We start from the raw sequence: 17,021 nt of genomic DNA on the forward strand, positions 1-17,021 counted from the left end.
TGATGTGCATACAATGGCCTGAATTCATGAACGGCTCGCATGTATCTACGTCACTATGTAGCATTTTGTCACGTGCAATATTTAGCGTGTGGGCGCGCAGCGAATCAACGCGGGATGCAGCTGCGACTGTGGACTGAGGGCTCTCTATTCAACACAAGCTTTCTTGGCCCTTGGAACTCTTACCGCACTTGCAATCCGGGCTTGATACTCCTAGGTCTGTATATCCGTATGACGAGGTAGACGAGTCAAAGGCACCTACTCTCCAATTCTCTTGATCAACGGAACGTCTCATGGATCGACCATCAAGTGCTGCTCGTCGGCGGACGTTCGACCTTCCCTCCAAGCCAGAGACCGGATTGGCAGAATGGACAAGCAAGATCAAAGAGCTACAACGGCAGGTCGACCAGGACGAGGAGACGGAACATAAGCGACTTGAGGAGGAGATCCGGGCATCCAGGATGGCTCGTCTGCGTAGGAGCGGTCAAATCGGGAGCGTCGACCTATGTGAGTGTTCATTGGCATTATATAATAGCAAGTGAACAGATAGGCTTTGTCCGACAGCTAAGAGCGACCTGTCCAGTGTGGCCTCATCGCCCGCGCCGGACAGCCCAGCGAGCCCGGCTGGAAGGCAGCAGGGTCAAGAAGACGCCTTACGGAGACTGACTGGCGAGGCACGGCCATCCACAACGGAGCCTGTGAAATCCGTCTCCTCCAAGGCCCCCATGTCGCTCGCGGAATTCATGGGAGGTCGTGCGACTGGTCCGCGACTTACGCGGCATGCACCCCAACAGGATGCCCATGACCCGACTCAGTTTGAGCAGCGTACGCTCAGGAATATCACCACCCCTCATCCGGTCTTTGGCCGTGGCGGCGTCGCTATGCCTGGCATGACAGGCAGAAATCGCACACCCGCGCCATCTACGCCGGAGCCGGAGGAGCGAGCGAGGCTAGCCTCGGTGGCCAACCATATCACTGGACGGGACCGCAAACAGAGTACGCCCTCCGTCGTGCAGTCGATCGTACACAAAGTCGAAGTGGAGACAGTAGCGCCGCAGAAGACCGGAGCCTCAACCGCTTCTTCTTACACGATGCGACAGCGTACAATCAGTACACCGACTGGTAGCGCCCCCCTAATAAGCGCACCTCCGACTCGTACATGGGAGACCACGGTACAGCACAACAACGGCGCTACATCCCGGCCAGTGTCAATTTCCCCTGGCCTACGTTCAGCAACACCTGGACAGGACCGTCACACACCCGCGAGGCCTATACAAACCCCACCACCTGTATCTTCATCCTCCATATCACGTCCTTCGAGTTCTTCTCGCAGCCCTGCCCCAACTTCTCCAACCACCTCATCCTCCCCGAAAGCAACCATAAGCACGCCATCCCTGGCGAGACCAATCCAACCGTCACCGCGCGCTTCTCTCGGACCTCAGCTCCCAATCTCCCTAAATCCTTCGCCTGCGTTCCTTCGTGCACCTCCACCTAAAGACCCCACGCCGAGTATCAGCCGTCTGCAAGGACGCGGCTTCGTCAAGAGCATGGTACAAGCGACCGCTCAACTTTCAGTTGTAGCGCCTCCCACCCCACCCCTGCCAGAGAAGAAGGATTCCGGAGGGCGAAAGTCAGCGCCTGTTCTAGACCGATGGCAGAACACCGGAACCACGAGCTCGACGCCATCTCCTCCGCCAATTATCTCTCCTCGGCCCGCTGCGATGCGCAAGTCGTGGACGGTTGACCCGTCTTCTCCGGATACGACGCCCCCGCGCTCGGTGAAGACGGACTACACGGGCAGGTCGCTCAAGTCCGTCTCCTCTGTCCCCTCCTTCCACCACTCAGACGCAGCATCGTCTTCAGCCAGGAGCGATGCGGGCGACGGCTCTCCGCGCGGGCGAGGCCTCGGGTCGTCCACGACGATGATCTCGTACATCAAGCCCATCAAGACGGGCGACAGACCGATGACGGCGTCGCCGCCTCCTCCAGAGGTGGTGGACGAGATGGGCGTGCGGGTGCGTACGCGCAGCAAGAGCCAGCATCGCTCGCGGAGCCGGCACCGCTCGAAGAGCAGAGAGGCGCCGCGCGAGGAGCGGGAGGGCGGGGGAGCATCTGCGGGGCTTCCGCCAGCGGGCAAACCACTCAGTCATGTAGGTCCCCTTTGGTAATGACATTGTTTGCTTGCTTCTGTTGGGGCACGCGTGATTAGGGCTGCAGTTCCTTCGGTTTGCTGCCTGAGCTGGACTTGCGCTAATGCTGTGTGTTCTCTCTCTCAGCTGACGAAGGACAGGGCGAAGAAGCCTCGGAAGGCGAGGTTTGCGCAAGACCCTGTCCAGGAGACTCGTGTAGTCTCTTCTTCAGCAGCTTCTGCTGAGGTGAAGCAGACCTCGCAGCCAGAGCCGGCGCCGCTCTCTCACCTTATCTCGACTGCACCGGCCCCGGAGGTTGTGGTCTCTCTTCCGTCGTCGGACCATGCACCGACTTCGCAGCAGGAGCAAAAGCCTGTTTCGCCGCTGAAGAGCAGGTTCGAGGATGACTTTGTCCCTTCAGCGTCCCCGCCGGTGGCAAACAAGCCTAGCCAGCTCAGCCAGCTAGTGATGCCGAAGTCGCTGGTGGCTCCTACGCAAAGCATCGCTTCCCCTGTCACGCCTAACCGTGGCTTGACCCCATCGCCGACCTCACAGCAGGCGAAGGAGAAGCCTCCGGCGTCCCCCGGACGTCACACTCGTATTCCGAGCACTGGAAACCGGGCACTAGTCATGGATGTCGCGCAGGCCCTGGCAGTGCAGACCGCCCTTGAACAGAGGCAGCCGCGAGAGGAGCAGGAGGCTGAAGTACCTCCACCGCCGGACGTCAAGATCGTCGCGGCGAACTGGGGACCCAGGAACGGGACTGCCAGGGCCGACGCTGATAAGCGGAAATCTAGCTACGAGAGATACTCGGCGATCATGATGCCCCCGCTAGAGGAGGAAAAGACACCTACACCTTCGCCGGCTGGGACACTTGCTCGTTCGTCTGTCCCTGTGGTGCCAGACGTCATCCCTGAAACAGAGCAAGAGGTCGCGCCTCCTGCAGTGGAAGGGCCTGCAGAGTCTTCAGCGTCGTTGGCAGAGGTCGTGTCAGAACCAGCAGCGCCCGCTGAAAGCAAGATCATCCACATTGGTTTGTCTTCATTCATAAATTTCGCGCTCTCATAAGGCTGATTATGGCTGCTATCAGAATCTGTCGACGAGCCATTGCCTAATATCGATGTCGCCGCGCTGCTCAACTCAGGCTGCAGTCCGTACTCGCCGGATGCAGATGTGCAGACGATTTCGGTCGATGTCATGATTATCGTGGGGAACGTGGCGACCGCCATTCCTCGTGACACTTACATCTTCTACGACCACGACGTTTTGGCTATCATACATCGCGCTAAAGTGCGGTCTACCGGTCTCGTCTCAACAAAGGTGTGGGGATGGAAAGGGAAGCACGGCCGCCTCGGGGAACGAGAGGAGCAAAAGCTTCAGGGACTTGCGCGACAATACGGGACGAAAATGGTAAGAGAAGTCCTTGATTGTGAAGACAGAACTTCAAATGATTGCGTTGCCCGAACATAGGTCAGGATCCAGCAATATTGTGAACCCACGGAGCTAGTAGCGGTCCTGGGCGGGAAGCTTGCTATTCGTCAGGTATGTGTCTACCGCTGTGTAGGTGCCTCTTACTAAACCGTACGTAGGGTTCGCGGTCGCACTGGTCTCCCGAGAATACCGCCATGCATCTCGTTCGGTCCCTGAATGGGGTAACCTTCATAGACGAGGTCGACATAGTGAGTGCATCGAGACTAAAGCATATGCATGCACCTTCTCAACCGATATCATCAGGGCATCCGGAACCTATGCTCAGCGTTCAGCTATTGCTTGTCCCTCCTGGGATCGTTGTATGTCTGGCACGGATGCGGTTCTGCTGACGCTGAGCGCGCGGCCGCTTGTGAATATGCGAGGGCCCTTGCTTCGTCGGCAAGTGTCATTGAACTCGTCGAGGGCGAGTCAGATGCGGATGACGAGATGTTCTGGCTAATCCTTGGCGATGGCGAGTATGCGAAGGCCGATTATTGGAAGTGGAAGGCATCTTCTCCGTCTGTTCACCCACGCATATGGTCAGTAGATGCAACGAAGGGAGATGATGCGGTGCGTCGTCCCTGTTTCTGTTCGGCTATCCCTCTCATACTGCCGTGATTTAGATCCAACCTGTCCCTGCATTTGCGGATCACCCAGAATTCCACCACCTTGTTCACCTCGTGGACTGTGTCTGGGAGTTCTTCGTCGTCGTCGGCAGTGAAGCTCGTGGCAAACGAAGAGATATCAAACTGGCACTCGCAGTAGCTACGGTACGAGTGGACGTCGCCCTGTGCTGTGCGACCGGGTTCTGAGACATTGATGCAGAAATTGTCTGATATCACGGCCTCATCGAGGCCATTTACCCCAACGGTACATGCATTGATCCTGCCTTCACAACTGCCTACCGACCTCAGGCTTCACTTCCGAGACCTTGATGAGGCTGCTGTGGTACGTTGTTCCCTAGCAGTCATGGCTTGATGACGTTCATCCGTTGTCAGAATGCCGGACATATACCAGAGCATATGAATCTCCTCGCTGCAGGGGATGCAGAGGAACATGTACGTTAGGATTTCGTTACTTGAACGTCTATCTGATCGTTCTTTTTATAGCTGAAGACAACTACATGGGAAAGGGCTATCACGAAAGACCCCTCTATGTTGCCCTTGGGCGTACACGTTTCGGATCTGAGGTGATCTGATTCACTATTTCAGGAACACTATCTCCATCCCGCACCACTCGCTTTATATACCTCCGCTGGACTAACCAAGCTATGCTTATGTGGAATGCTATCTATCGCAGTTCTCGTGCTTCATCCTTCAGCTATGTTGTTTGACTCCCGGATTTGCTCACGCTCCAGTCCCAGTTGAGCACTTGATTTCAGAGCAAACGCGTGGACGTGGACGTTCGATTCAAGTTCGCATTGACTTCCTCCGAGAGATTGACCCGTGATACCATGAGGAGGACTCGTGACCGTGTTCAATGCACGAACCTTGTAGCTGCTCACAGCGTGACCACTTCGCCCACGATGGTGGTATTCAATCGCGGGGATAGCGGGGCTCTCTTGCACGTTCAATGAGACCATGGTCCAATACAGGAATGTAAGCGCGCCGTTTTTATCGGTAGCAGTCTCAGCTGACGCCTCGGCCCTCAAGGTGACAGCTTCACTGATTCACCAGCCCATACCTGAAGGTCATCTTGCCTTATCGCGTACCACCTTTGCTTGCAAAACATACGGTGCTTTCTCGTGGGAGATTTGGATGCAGTCTTTCGACTCTTCTAATCGGCCCTGGGACGTAAGGCATGGTCCATAAAACCTTGATTTAATCTGCAATGACTTCGCACTCGAAGGCGTGGACGGGGTCAAGATGGTTTGCCTTCCCCACTCTGTGCTCGTCGTACTGAGCGCCTCCTTGGCTCTAGACGTTTTCGCCCATCCCCTCGTCGACGATGTGACAGCCGAACTTGAAGTGCGCGAGTTGAGCGGACGAACTGGGACCGCACTTCCCGCGCCGTTTTGCTTTCCTGCCCTTGGGTTTGTGATGCCGCCGGTACTGCCCCCGGACAACACTATTTGGTGGTGCGATCCTAGCACCGAGTACGCGTTTGTCGGCTTCAGCTATGAGGTCACTGCATGTAAGTCCGCTATGTTGGGTGTGATCACTTAGTTTCTTATCTTGGCTTGGACAGGTCAAACTCCCGAACAACTGCACCGGGAATTTGCCGACATTCGCTATCACTTCAATTCTCGCTACGTCCGACTGTATGGGGCGTGCGATAGGGAGGGCTTCTAGTGAGTCTTTCACGATCATCACTGACCTCGAGAGTCAAATATAGTGTTTAGTGATGATATCGTCAATGCTGCATGGGATAATGGCCTGGGAGTACATGCTCTCGTCTGGGTGTGTTTCATCTACCCCGCGCCAGTCACACACTAACCCGGGAACTCAGTTTGGTTTCGACGGGAGTGACATCTGGATAACACGCCGCGACACCCTCTTCGCCTCGCTACATGCGAATCCTAAGGCGAAGTTCATCACCCGCGGCGTCCAATTTGGGTCGGAGCCGCTGTACGACAACGTTCTCCCTCACCAGCAACTCGCGGAACAAGTCATCCTCGCGAAGGCAAACTTATCGAGCCTCAACATTCCTGTCACTGTCAGTGAACTTGCGTATGGATATCAAGAGCGCGGCGGTGCACAGGATGTGCTCGATGCGATTGACTTCATCAACATTCACATGTTACCCTTCTTCGACCAGGATGCGTCAACGGGTGAGTGTCCTTGAGAGTCTCGTATGCTCGTTGAATGCCCGACATTGAGCCATCTCATCCAGCGAACGCATCCTGGCCAATTGTGATCGACAAGAACCTAGATTTCTTCATTGAGAACGGGAACGGAAAGAAGATGTATTGGGACGAGGTCAGTCAATCAAGATTTGTGATTGATGCATTCTTGAAAATTCATGCCTCTGCAAAGAACGGCTGGCCATCGGTGACGTCGCCGAATGTCCAGCCCAACAGTCCATACGCAGTTTCAAACATACCAAATGAACACGTACGTCCCGCACAATCTACTGCCCAGCGGTTGGTCGTTTGTGGTGTACTGATTCGTACCACTCCAGGCATACTTCGAGCTCCTCGACTCCAAGTGCGAATACTTGAAGACCGTTGTGGGTGGTGGCGTGGGATGGTTCGCTCACATATATTCGGACAATATGGAGCCAGGATACGGGATCTACAACAGCTCGGGGCACATGAAGTTCCCATTCCACCCACGAACGGAGTGCTAGCACTTTTGAATGGTGAGTTGGGTCGCCTCAAGGTGAAGTATCGTTGGGCTTCCATTGTATATTGTGCTATCACATGTTCTTGCTCAGTCTACACCGCGGCTCGGTAGATGTATCTGTTCATTACGGGTGAGTGCGCTCACCGAAATGCTCGCGGCATCAAACACCGGCGCCGCATTGCACCTCTTGATGTCGATACTGAGAGGTGAAGAGGCGATTAGTAGCCGTAAAGCCCGGGTAAACGTTGTATCAGCAGGTGGGATTTTGCATGCATTCCATGTGTGATGCGCTTGACTTCCGTCAACAGTGTACTAGCGGTCGTTTCCAGTACCGCTGCACGAGACCTTGACGCCTTGGTTGGTACGTGAAACGACTCGAGGATTCAGATGCGGTCCAGGGCGATACAAATGGTATTGCTGACCATGAGCGGCCGGTCTCAGGCTGGGTTTATGTCAGGAAAACATCGTGCTGCTTAGCACGCTTACCGTTATCCGGGGCGCGGCGTGGTCCCTTCCACCTATATGTGGGCTGACTCTCATCATTGCTGAGTACTGATGAGTCCATCTTCCGATTCCAGTGGCCTGCCGCGGGAAGAAAATCAGATCAAAGGTGGGTGCATTGTCTCCCAGTAGTTCTTGACAGCACTTCGCGCTCGTCCTGTAGTGCATAGCATGAGTACGTTGGCAACTTGCTCGCGTGCCAGGGAGTGTTGTACCACCATCGGAGTCGTACTTAACTTTGAACCAACTCAACATTCACTCAGCCGTGGTCGACGAGGAGCGCTCGTGATTCGGGACCAGTGTTGCCCGTGATCGCGCTCGGGTTGTTCAGACGGCGTGCTCTTCAGGTTGAGACCGGCTTTACGCTCCTGGCGTCCTCCGGCCAGTGCACTCCTTCCTCGATCTGCTCTCTACGTGCCCGCATAGTAACGGCCAATGCATCTGAGGCTGAACGTTGCTGAACGTCAATGTCGGAATGTAACGAGAGAGGGAGGCTGACATAGGCATCGTCAGCCACACTGCAGTTCTGCTCCTCGGTGAAACCTGCTCAGGCGCATGGCGCAGACACCTCGCAGTGAACCTATGCACGCGGTACTCGTTCTTGGGCAGCGTCCTCCCCGCCTGCTCGCCATCACTTGACTCCCGTCGGGGACCTCCATGGGCCATAAAACGCCGCTGTGCGGGCAGCCCTGTGGACAAAGTTGTTACGATCTTCGCCAGGATGGCATTCTTCTCACTCTCCCTGAGCGTATTACTATCTGTATTGAACCTTAGCTACGCCCTGCCACTCTATGGGGATGCCTCGACGAACCTTTTTGAATATGGTGACCTCGGCGGGATTGGAGTCCGTGCATCGTCCTGCTTCCCAGCCCTAGACTTCGAGATGCCATCCTCTGTTCCATCGAGTGTCAATGACTGGTGGTGCGATCCCAGCACGGAATACGCGTTCCTCGGATTCAGCTACGAAGTCACAGCCTGTGAGTGGTCAATGCAGTATGCCCCGCGAACTGATCCGAGCCCGACACGTCTGCTGCAGGCCAAAGTGCTGACCAGCTCAAGAGGGACTTCGCCGACATTCGCAAGACCTTCAATGGGCGATACGTCCGCCTCTACGGAGCCTGTGATAACGACGGCTTCTAGTAAGACGCTTTTCTTCGCACACTCAGATCAGACGAACTCACCTGGACAACAGCGACGATATCGTGGACGCTGCCTGGGAGAACGATCTAGGCGTGCACGCCCTCATTTGGGTGAGTACACGCCAGTCGGACCAGGATTCGGACACGCGATGACACCACCCGTCCAGTTCGGCTTCGACGGGGACAACAAGTGGAAGACACGCCGCAACAAGCTCTTCGCCTCGCTGCACTCCAACCCAAAGGCACAGTTCGTCACGCGCGGCGTGCAGTTCGGCTCGGAGCCGCTCTTCGACGACGTCCTCCCGCACGCGGAGCTCGCGAAGCAGGTCGAGCAGGCGAAGACGAACCTCTCCAGTCTGCACATCCCGGTCACCGTCAGTGAGCTGGCATATGGCTACCAGGAGCGCGGGGGCGCCCAGGACGTACTGGATGCCATCGACTACATCAACATCCATATGCTACCGTTCTTCGACCAGACGGCCTCGACCGGTGAGAGAAGATCTCTTCTGTACGCACCTTCGTGTGTCCAAGGACTGACCAGTGCCGTGCAGCGAATAAGTCATGGCCAATTGTGGAGAAGAACCTCAAGTTCTTCACCAAGAATGGAAGCGGGAAGAAGATGTACCTGGACGAGGTGTGTTCCAGACGGTGACTTGCCTTTCTCCGGACGCGCTGATCGTCCGTGCCTGCTCACAGAACGGGTGGCCTTCCAAGACGTCGGAAGGTGTACAGCCGAACAGCCCTGACGCAGTAGCGAACGTCGCAAACGAGAAGGTGAGCTCAGATCACTCCATTCGCATCTTACCTTCCATCCGTACGAATACTTCTCGGCCATAACTGCGCATGCCATCCGTCTCACCCGCTGCTGTATCTCGGACGTGCGCTTACCCCCTCCGTCCCGACAGGCCTACTACGAGCTGCTGGATTCGCAGTGCTCGTACTTCAAGAACGCGACCGGCGGCGGCATCGGGTGGTTCGCGCACATCTACTCGGACGATCAGGAGCCCGGGTACGGCATCTACAGCAGCTCCGGCAAGACCAAGTTCTCCTTCAATCCGAAGACGAGCTGCTGATATCCAAGTCAACGATGCGCTCCCACCTACCTCGATGTACTGCACTCCGTCGGAGACGGAGCGCGCTGGTGAGGTGGTCCTCCGACGGCCATCGGACATTCTCCACGCGAGCTTTCAGTAGTGCTGAAGGCGGTACCCCCTTCCTGTCGTTCACTGCGTGTTCCAGGTGTTACATTATTGGGCAATAAAGTTGTTGTATCAGTCACCGTGAGATGATTAAGGTCGCTCGAGACATATGTATCGTCTGCAAATGCATCAGAGCTAGTGAGTGACGGGGCCACTAACACTTGCACGACAGTTGAGGTCGTGTCTCGTGCACCTGCTCCCCCAATTGAAGGGATCCCGCCGCTCGGGGACAAGTAGGCGACAGCTACCGGACAGCTATCAAGGGGATGACAGACGTGCACAGCCCTGTGCAGCGAGTGACAGGACCGTTCCCTCAGTTTCTGTCTACGGTGGTCAGAAGCCGCACGATCGAAATCAAGAAGGGAAGAACGAAACTGTGGACGTGAGGCTGTGCACAAGACGCGGAGCTAAATCTGCAGGGAGAACACGCTATCTTCTGTCAAACTGAAAATCATGCACCGCTGGAGCAATCTGCACCGACCAAGTATTTTAATGATAGGGTTCGAGGGTAGACAATCCTGAACAGCTCTCCGCACTCCACGCAGCTTACTAAAGATGATATTCAAGAGAAAGAGCAGTCCGATAGGCTGTGCGATGACTATGTGCGATGACTAGGCGCTACAATAATAATGGTGTCCAAGGCGAGAGACGAGTCCGAGTCCATGTGTGCATGTCAAAGGTCGATCAAGCGAACAGAGCGAACACGGAGCAGACAGCAACAAGCGACGACATCGCAACCGCGGCCAAAGGCACGGCGGAAACGGAGAACGCACCGCTCGTGCTACTGGAGGCTGCGTTGTTCGCGGTCTGCGTGATCGTTGACGGCTCGGAGCCATCTGGTGCGGAATGTTAGTTGCTGGGAACACGATACCATGGAAGGCTACATACCAGCAAAGCTGGCGCCGCACTGGCCGACAACCGTGCCATTGACGGTACTTGCGATACTCGGATCAGCCTGCGCAGCAAGGTTGTACATCGCCTTGGTGCAATCCGTGCAGGTGACATTGCTGCCAAGCTTGACACTACCTTCCTCGATCTCCGACACGACCGATTGGAGGTTATCCTTCGTGATCGTGCCCACCTGCGATTGGATATTGTTCAAAAGCTCGGTGGCGCAGAGTGTCTTGTTGTTCGACGTGCTACAATAGATGCGTCCTGGGTCAGCGCCGGGTGCCACTCCGTGCGAAGGCAGCTCCTTACTCAGCCAAGCACGCGGCCTTGCGCGCAGTAGGGTAGTACTGCTGCACCATCGAGACGAGGTTACTGGTGTCCGACGTGCTGAGGCCTGCCGACTCGAGGTCGCTCGCGCAGCCCGAGGTGACGTTCGTGACGACGTCCGACAGCGTCTGGTTCGAGCACACCGTCTGCGAGCACATCCCAGTGAGCCAGCTGTTGACCGTCGGCACCACAGACGTGTTCTGCGTCGACACGACGAGCCCGACGAGGCTCTGTGCGTTCAAGCATGTCGTCTCGGTGGACGTAACGAGCTGAGCGAGGGTAGATTGACAGCTCGACGAAAGCCTGTCGTGTGGATCGAGCTTAGTTGAATGCGGTCGTCGAGAGAGAATGTTAGGACGCACGACAGAGCCGAGGTAAGATGCGCGCCAGCCGCCACCATCATAGCATACTTAGCGATCTTGGTCGTAGAGAACATATCGGCGAGAAGAGAAAGCAAAAGCGACTGCAAGCAAGGGTAGAAATGTGGGAGCTGAGTGAATGGCAGCCCGGCTGCAGGAGGTGGTCAAGATGAAGGTGAGAGAAAGAAAGGAGCGGTGGGCGGAATTGGGAGCAGCTGACGCGCCTGTGGGTCGTTGCAGTGCTGCCCGCTGTGCCCGCAGCGGATGCCAGCGGATGCCGAGCGCTGCGTAGCCGGTTGCCATTCTGGGGCTTCCGAGAGCCACCCCCACATGCCGACGCGAGCGTTGTCTGTCTTCCTTCCTCACGCTTGCCTCGGTGCATGCGCGACCTCGAGCTGTTGGCGGCGATGACTTCGAGGAGAGGGGCGGGAGAGGGGCGGGAGAGGGGGGCTGGAGATGCCCCGCGGGTACGTACGATCCTGATCGGACGCGAGTCGGGTCACGGCAGATTGATGGGCGCCGCCGGATCTGGAATGTTGTGTTGCGACCTGGTCTGGGGCGTCGACTCCGTGTCCGTGTCCCTCTCCTGTGTCCCTGTTCTCCACGCATCCCTCTGTCATTCCTGGCCAAGCGCGGACGAAGGACCATGCTCGGCTGATGGGACCGAGCTGTATGAATCCGCGGCGACGCACGGGTGCCGCTGGCATGCATATGTCCTCGGTGTGTTCCTCGTACCTATCAGAGTCACACTCATAGTTGCCTCATAGGGTCGATATCCCATAGGCAAACACTTGGATAGCCGCGATATTGAATGCGAGGGGACGACGCACCAGGCAAAGTGAAGTGGGTGACCGACAATCATGCACCTGACATGCTTCACTTCTCGGCCCATGTTCCACTCAGGACTTAGCCCCGGACATCGCTGTGCTACGTCGCTCACGCTCGCATGCATCGCAGGGAAGCAGACAGATACCGTGCGTCCTTCCTCCCAAGGATTGGCAGATCCAGCACAGGTTTCCGGCCTCAGTTCGGAACGGACTGCACCGCATGTCAAAGAAGCTTTCACGGGTTTTCACAGGGGCGTATGCATGAATAGAAAATACAACATGTCGTATTACAGCCATGAGGTCAGTCCGGGGCACCATGTACGAACCGTGCCGGAATGCTACTATGATACAGCCAAGTTAGCAGGACGCGGATCATGTAAGTATATCCAATGCATCCATCCCACCCAATCCAGCGAAATCACCGCGTCCATCACCTAGAACTTCCAATACTGCACACTCGCGAGCGCACGCTCGAATGGCGACTCGCACCCCCAGATCTCCGCCTCGCGATCGCTGTGGATGAGCGCGCTCTGCAGCTCGCTCACGGTCGCCCGGGCCCCGCTCAGGTCCGTCACCCGCCCGCCGGCCAGCTCCTCCTTCGAGCTCTGGATCGCCTGTGTCACGTCGGCGTCGATATGTGCGAGGATGTCCGCGGTGTCCCCGTCCTCCTGCCACCGCATGCCGAGCGTCGCTCGTACCACATGCGTGAGCAGGGAAAGGCTCGCGAGGCCCATGCCTGCGCCGTATAGCGAGCGTGCACGGCGGAGCACGGTGGCGAGCTCGGGCGTGGGATGTGAGAAGCCGTCGGAAGACCTAGAGAAGAGCTGTGTCGAGGGGCTGAGCTGTTTCGCGTTCATTTTGTCCAGTCGTCTCCGCGCAGTGTCGTGGAAGGCGGCGGTGACGCTTGGTGGGTTCGTCGCCAGGAATGAGCGAATGACCGCTCGCATGCTGGCACTTGCTGTAAGCGGGTGCAGGTGAGTAGACACGAGCGGTGCTCACTCGTCGATATCAGCATTGGCGATGAAGCTATCCATCATGAGGTTGCTGTGCGTACATCGTCAGCATAGGGTGTGTCATGATCACTGTGCACTACATACACATGCCCAAGGACGGGGCGGGAGTCGTGGACGGTCTCTAAAGCAGGCATGCTGGAGGGGAGAAGGGAGTATCGGTGGCGTCGAGGAGGAAAGGCTACTCAGAGGGCTGTGTGCAATGTCAGCTATCATGGCGCAGAGAGAAACTTATATCCTCAGCCCGGCGTTGTACTGTGATCCGAGCAGTCAATCCGTCGCGCCGAGCATTAATCCCAAGCAGTGGTGGCCCCCTCGGTGACCGCATCTGACTCTGGCATCTGCGCCATGCACAAACTCCGATCTGCCAGTGAACTCGCCATCCTCGCATCTCCCCCTCATGCATCCAAGGGATTGTGACAGCGACGTGACATACGTGCTATCACAGTCGTCGTCCGGGGCCTGCTGACATGCGGGCTGTGACTTATGCCTGAGGGCACGGACGCGTCTGTGGCGGACACGCGCAGCCTGCAGAGCGGCTACCCAATCAGTGTGCGGGTGGCTGGCGGAATTGGATCTGCGAACTTCTCCGCAAATCGCTCCGATCAGCATCTTCGTGCCCCGCCGTGCCGCCACCCGATCGGGCCGTTCATGCAGTTCCTCTTTCACCGTCTCGTAACGGACCCGGGCTCCAAGCGCGCGGCACAACCTTCTTATCCAGGCTCAACGGTCCTGCAGCGGGATAAACCCACTTGACTTGACCGACATTGGCTTTATTGCATGCCAGCGTCCGTTCTCAAACACGCTTAGCCTCGGTCGCGGGACGGTGCTGATCAAGCCAACCGGGTTAGCACTGACCGCACTTGGACCGCACCGCGCCGTACATTCAACCACGGTGAACATAAAAGTCGGCGAACACGTATGTAAGACCTCAGACGAATGTGGCGTCTAGGGCGCATCACTACGACGCATTACACTCACGTTACGAAGCCCTATCATATCACAGCATCGCGTCTGAACAACTTGTTCATGACTCGCGAAGTTGATCAACGGTCGACTAGGCGGGGCGCATATTCGGTATCTGAAGACTGCATGAATGACCATCCGCAGCAGCTGTCCGCGCAGATCGCAATGCAGCAGCAAACGCGGCGGCACGGTCTTCAAATTAGTAGGCTCGCGCGCGGGAGAATAAGTTGAAGTACCGGGGTTCCCTCGGTGGTACGTACGTCGTTCCGTGGTTGGATGTTCTGGGCTGCCTCCGAAAGGTATGTACAATCTTCCGAGACGGAAGAAAGTGCACCAACGTATCGGTTGGCTGCCGTTGGTAATTAGCTTACCTGGTGGAACACCCGGCGGGAGCCTGTAGAGTACTTCGTAGAACGGTACTTGTTCAAGGTTAACTAGTACCGGGACATAGAGTTAAGGTATTTTTGGTTGATGTGTGCATCTTCGTCATTTGCGCCATGCTGTGTTCTTCGTATTGAACTGCATGATTGACGAACATATCTCTGTAGAACATGGATGGGAGAAGGATATGACTCATCAGGATTGATGAGACAACAGCGTGTGAGCCCTTTCGAGCCTCTGTCACGCTGGAGGCACAGGGAGCCATTGATGACCGACACCAATACATCGCAACCCTACACAGGCGCCACGCCACCACCGGGTGGCCGCCTCCGTATCGACGAGGCCCCTGAGGAGCTCAAATAAGCAAACGAGACATGTGTATGTAGAACATATTGGCGGGTGTTAGAAAGAGACAAGGAAAGATTTCCTGCGGAGAATACTACTTGCACGGTGCGAGAAGTGACATGGCAGATCATAGGGCGCCGCTGCCACGACTGTAGATGCGGTGGAGGAAAGGTTCAGACTGTCCAGGACGTTGGTGATGCGACATACCCGGGTTCGGACTGCGTCACGGAACGGTCTCAAAGCTGTCGCCTTCAGGCTTGGAGACGACTCGGTGGCGGCAGATTGACAATCGACCCGTCCGTGTGAGGATCACGATGCGTGCCGCTGTCGTTGGACTGTCACCGGGGCGGTGAAACTGTACCAGCTGCGCGTGTGCCAAGTACGTGTATGTGGCAGCGCCCATGCGTCGTATGTCGCATTCCTTGCACATATCCTCGGGACGTCCGTTGCAAGAACATAGCGGTGCTCGTATACCACTGCACTTCAACGCGAAATTTCCACGTAGGATAACGTGGGGAGAGACGGCATATCCTGTACCTTACCTATTTATATCTCGCCTGGCCGATCTCCAGCCTGTTTCCTCGATTGGAGCTAAGTACCATGACGCGAGCTCGTGACGTATTACCACGACGCGTCGCGGGCGTCGTGGCTTTCGCGCATACATCCACCCCGTCGACATCCTTGATCTGCAACCCTCACCTCCATGCAAAGTCTCAACGTTCAAAGTTCAACCGTCGAGTCGCGTGTTCAAGTCCAAGCCATACCACTTGGAGGTAGCATGCCCCTTTACGGTATGCAATGCGGTGCAGGGCGTAGCCAGGCGAGTCATGCGCGTCGTTGCATAGAACCTGACGATCGAGACCGTGATCGACGAGTCTGTGACGCAGAACCCGGCCCTACTCGCCCGGGAGGAGAGGGGTGCGGGCGCGCAGGAGGCGCAGAAGACGGTGCAGTTTGCGCAGCTAGTGGACCTGAGGAACGCGAGCGCGAGCGGGGTTCTGTTTGAGAAAAAGTGGCAGAACGTTGCTGCTTTGTTGGATTCGAACACGGTGGTGGTTACGGACCGACTTAAGGTGTAAGGTGCGTCGAGTGATATGTCGGTCCCTCCATTGCGTTGCTGAATTACACTGTTATGACTGGCTGGATCAGCTGCCATTCTGACAGTGTGGATACACAACGTCCGGGATCATCTCAACCGTTACAAGAAAGATGTTATCAAGGAGCTAGTAGCGGGTACACAGAAGATCTACTAGAGGTAGGTGAGTGCGACTCGGATTGCATGAGGCGCATTGCGATGCGCGCAGCGACGGACTGACCAGGGCTCGACTTGCAGGAGGTGGGCGGCCAGCGGCGGCGTCCGCGCTGGTCGGTTCTGGACAGTTGGTCCGAGTTGCGCGCTCGTCTTCGAGTGCAAATCGCCACTCTGTGAGCACGTCTGCGATCTCGATCAGAGGGAGGGACTTACCCAATGTGAGCATACGCCGCCACGGCACCGTCTCGCAAGTGATGATCATCCGGAGTCCATGGCTCAAAACAGCTGACAAACTCGGGAAAGTATAGATTTCCTGTCTGCTCGTAAGTACGTCCGCTTTGATTGCCATCGTTTGTGAGCTCAATATCAGCCTTCTACAGCACGCACACGGTGTCATACAGCCGCTCCTCGCGCAGGCCGGGGAGGAGAAAATGCGAACTCGCGAGAAAGCTTTACAGATAAGGTACGTACAACTCCCAGGTGTGGAAAATGATCTTCCGGCCCTACAGCACATTTCTGATACTGTAATTTTCGCTCCGACGGCTCCGAGTATGTTGCCGCTGCTTACTGCCTGCTTGCTCGCACACTCGCTCGCTCGCCCTCGTCGCCTGCTCGACTACTCTCGTCGTCCTTCTCGCACGCTCGCCCTCCGTCACCTCGCCGGCCTGCCTAAGGCTGCCTTCCTTTTCCCTCGTGCTAACCAGCTCGCCCGCCTGCTTGCTCGCCCACTCGGCTTATCGTCTGACCGCTCGTTCACCCTCAGGCTCTCTTCCCCCCTCGCCTCTTGCCCGCTCGCTTTCCTGCCCGGCGCGCGCTCGTTCTTGCCCGCCTGTGCTCCCCCTCTAGCCAGCTCTCCCACATGCCTGCTCGTGCTCATCTTCTTGCCCGCTTGCCATTCTCGTCCGTCCACCCATCTTCTAGCTAGCCAACCCGCTTGCTCAGCC

General features: G+C 56.7%; 6 protein-coding genes across 6 annotated transcripts; 3 read left to right on the top strand and 3 right to left on the bottom strand.

Moving 5' to 3' along the window:
• The first annotated feature begins 118 nt into the window (after positions 1-118).
• Positions 119-4,980, top strand: B0H18DRAFT_908993 (uncharacterized protein). The gene is made up of 11 exons (XM_048041528.1): positions 119-504; positions 562-2,147; positions 2,274-3,159; positions 3,217-3,536; positions 3,597-3,668; positions 3,716-3,805; positions 3,861-4,166; positions 4,220-4,366; positions 4,422-4,544; positions 4,595-4,654; positions 4,706-4,980. Exons 1-11 carry the CDS (start codon positions 291-293, stop codon positions 4,787-4,789), a joined length of 3,888 nt encoding a protein of 1,295 aa, XP_047892794.1. The 5' UTR covers positions 119-290; the 3' UTR covers positions 4,790-4,980.
• Positions 4,981-5,635: 655 nt separating this feature from the next.
• On the top strand, positions 5,636-6,884 carry B0H18DRAFT_877522 (glycoside hydrolase superfamily; the record flags this gene model as incomplete). The annotated part of the gene is made up of 7 exons (XM_048040563.1): positions 5,636-5,729; positions 5,784-5,886; positions 5,938-5,995; positions 6,045-6,366; positions 6,429-6,514; positions 6,572-6,649; positions 6,717-6,884. The coding sequence occupies 7 exons, from the start codon at positions 5,636-5,638 to the stop codon at positions 6,882-6,884; spliced, it is 909 nt and encodes a 302-aa protein (XP_047892795.1).
• A 1,380-nt stretch (positions 6,885-8,264) lies between these two features.
• B0H18DRAFT_1085370 (glycoside hydrolase superfamily) lies at positions 8,265-9,593 on the top strand (the record flags this gene model as incomplete). The annotated part of the gene is made up of 7 exons (XM_048031906.1): positions 8,265-8,358; positions 8,418-8,520; positions 8,574-8,631; positions 8,688-9,009; positions 9,072-9,154; positions 9,217-9,294; positions 9,426-9,593. 7 exons carry the CDS (start codon positions 8,265-8,267, stop codon positions 9,591-9,593), a joined length of 906 nt encoding a protein of 301 aa, XP_047892796.1.
• A 204-nt stretch (positions 9,594-9,797) lies between these two features.
• Positions 9,798-11,321, bottom strand: B0H18DRAFT_1010585 (uncharacterized protein). The gene is given in 6 exon segments (XM_048028932.1): positions 9,798-9,957; positions 9,970-10,039; positions 10,493-10,555; positions 10,608-10,858; positions 10,920-11,240; positions 11,300-11,321. 4 exon segments carry the CDS (start codon positions 11,093-11,095, stop codon positions 9,978-9,980), a joined length of 552 nt encoding a protein of 183 aa, XP_047892797.1. The 5' UTR covers positions 11,096-11,240; positions 11,300-11,321; the 3' UTR covers positions 9,798-9,957; positions 9,970-9,977.
• B0H18DRAFT_394549 (uncharacterized protein) lies at positions 11,005-12,282 on the bottom strand. Its single transcript, XM_048037911.1, has 2 exons — positions 11,300-12,282; positions 11,005-11,240 (listed from the first exon to the last, which is right to left on the bottom strand). The coding sequence occupies exon 1, from the start codon at positions 12,005-12,007 to the stop codon at positions 11,348-11,350; it is 660 nt and encodes a 219-aa protein (XP_047892798.1). The 5' UTR covers positions 12,008-12,282; the 3' UTR covers positions 11,005-11,240; positions 11,300-11,347.
• A 275-nt stretch (positions 12,283-12,557) lies between these two features.
• B0H18DRAFT_1085372 (uncharacterized protein) lies at positions 12,558-13,270 on the bottom strand (the record flags this gene model as incomplete). The annotated part of the gene is made up of 3 exons (XM_048031907.1): positions 12,558-13,071; positions 13,123-13,167; positions 13,221-13,270. 3 exons carry the CDS (start codon positions 13,268-13,270, stop codon positions 12,558-12,560), a joined length of 609 nt encoding a protein of 202 aa, XP_047892799.1.
• Positions 13,271-17,021: the final 3,751 nt, after the last annotated feature.

Source organism: Fomitopsis serialis (assembly GCF_022376445.1).
Source record: "Fomitopsis serialis strain Sig1Antser10 chromosome Unknown B0H18scaffold_38, whole genome shotgun sequence".
Classification (NCBI taxonomy): Eukaryota; Fungi; Basidiomycota; class Agaricomycetes; order Polyporales; family Fomitopsidaceae; genus Fomitopsis; species Fomitopsis serialis.

What these genes read in the sequence shown, in the direction of transcription:
- B0H18DRAFT_1010585 (XM_048028932.1), bottom strand. Translation starts at nt 11,095, where the DNA reads ATGTGCTCGCAGACGGTGTGCTCGAACCAGACGCTGTCGGACGTCGTC. An exon ending in AAGGCCGCGTGCTTGGCTGA is followed by an intron (nt 10,859 to 10,919) that starts GTAAGGAGCTGC and finishes CATCTATTGTAG; the next exon opens with CACGTCGAACAACAAGACAC. An exon ending in GTGCGGCGCCAGCTTTGCTG is followed by an intron (nt 10,556 to 10,607) that starts GTATGTAGCCTT and finishes ATTCCGCACCAG; the next exon opens with ATGGCTCCGAGCCGTCAACG.
- B0H18DRAFT_908993 (XM_048041528.1), top strand. Translation starts at nt 291, where the DNA reads ATGGATCGACCATCAAGTGCTGCTCGTCGGCGGACGTTCGACCTTCCC. An exon ending in AATCGGGAGCGTCGACCTAT is followed by an intron (nt 505 to 561) that starts GTGAGTGTTCAT and finishes TTTGTCCGACAG; the next exon opens with CTAAGAGCGACCTGTCCAGT. An exon ending in GGAAGCTTGCTATTCGTCAG is followed by an intron (nt 3,669 to 3,715) that starts GTATGTGTCTAC and finishes AACCGTACGTAG; the next exon opens with GGTTCGCGGTCGCACTGGTC.
- B0H18DRAFT_394549 (XM_048037911.1), bottom strand. Translation starts at nt 12,007, where the DNA reads ATGCATGCCAGCGGCACCCGTGCGTCGCCGCGGATTCATACAGCTCGG.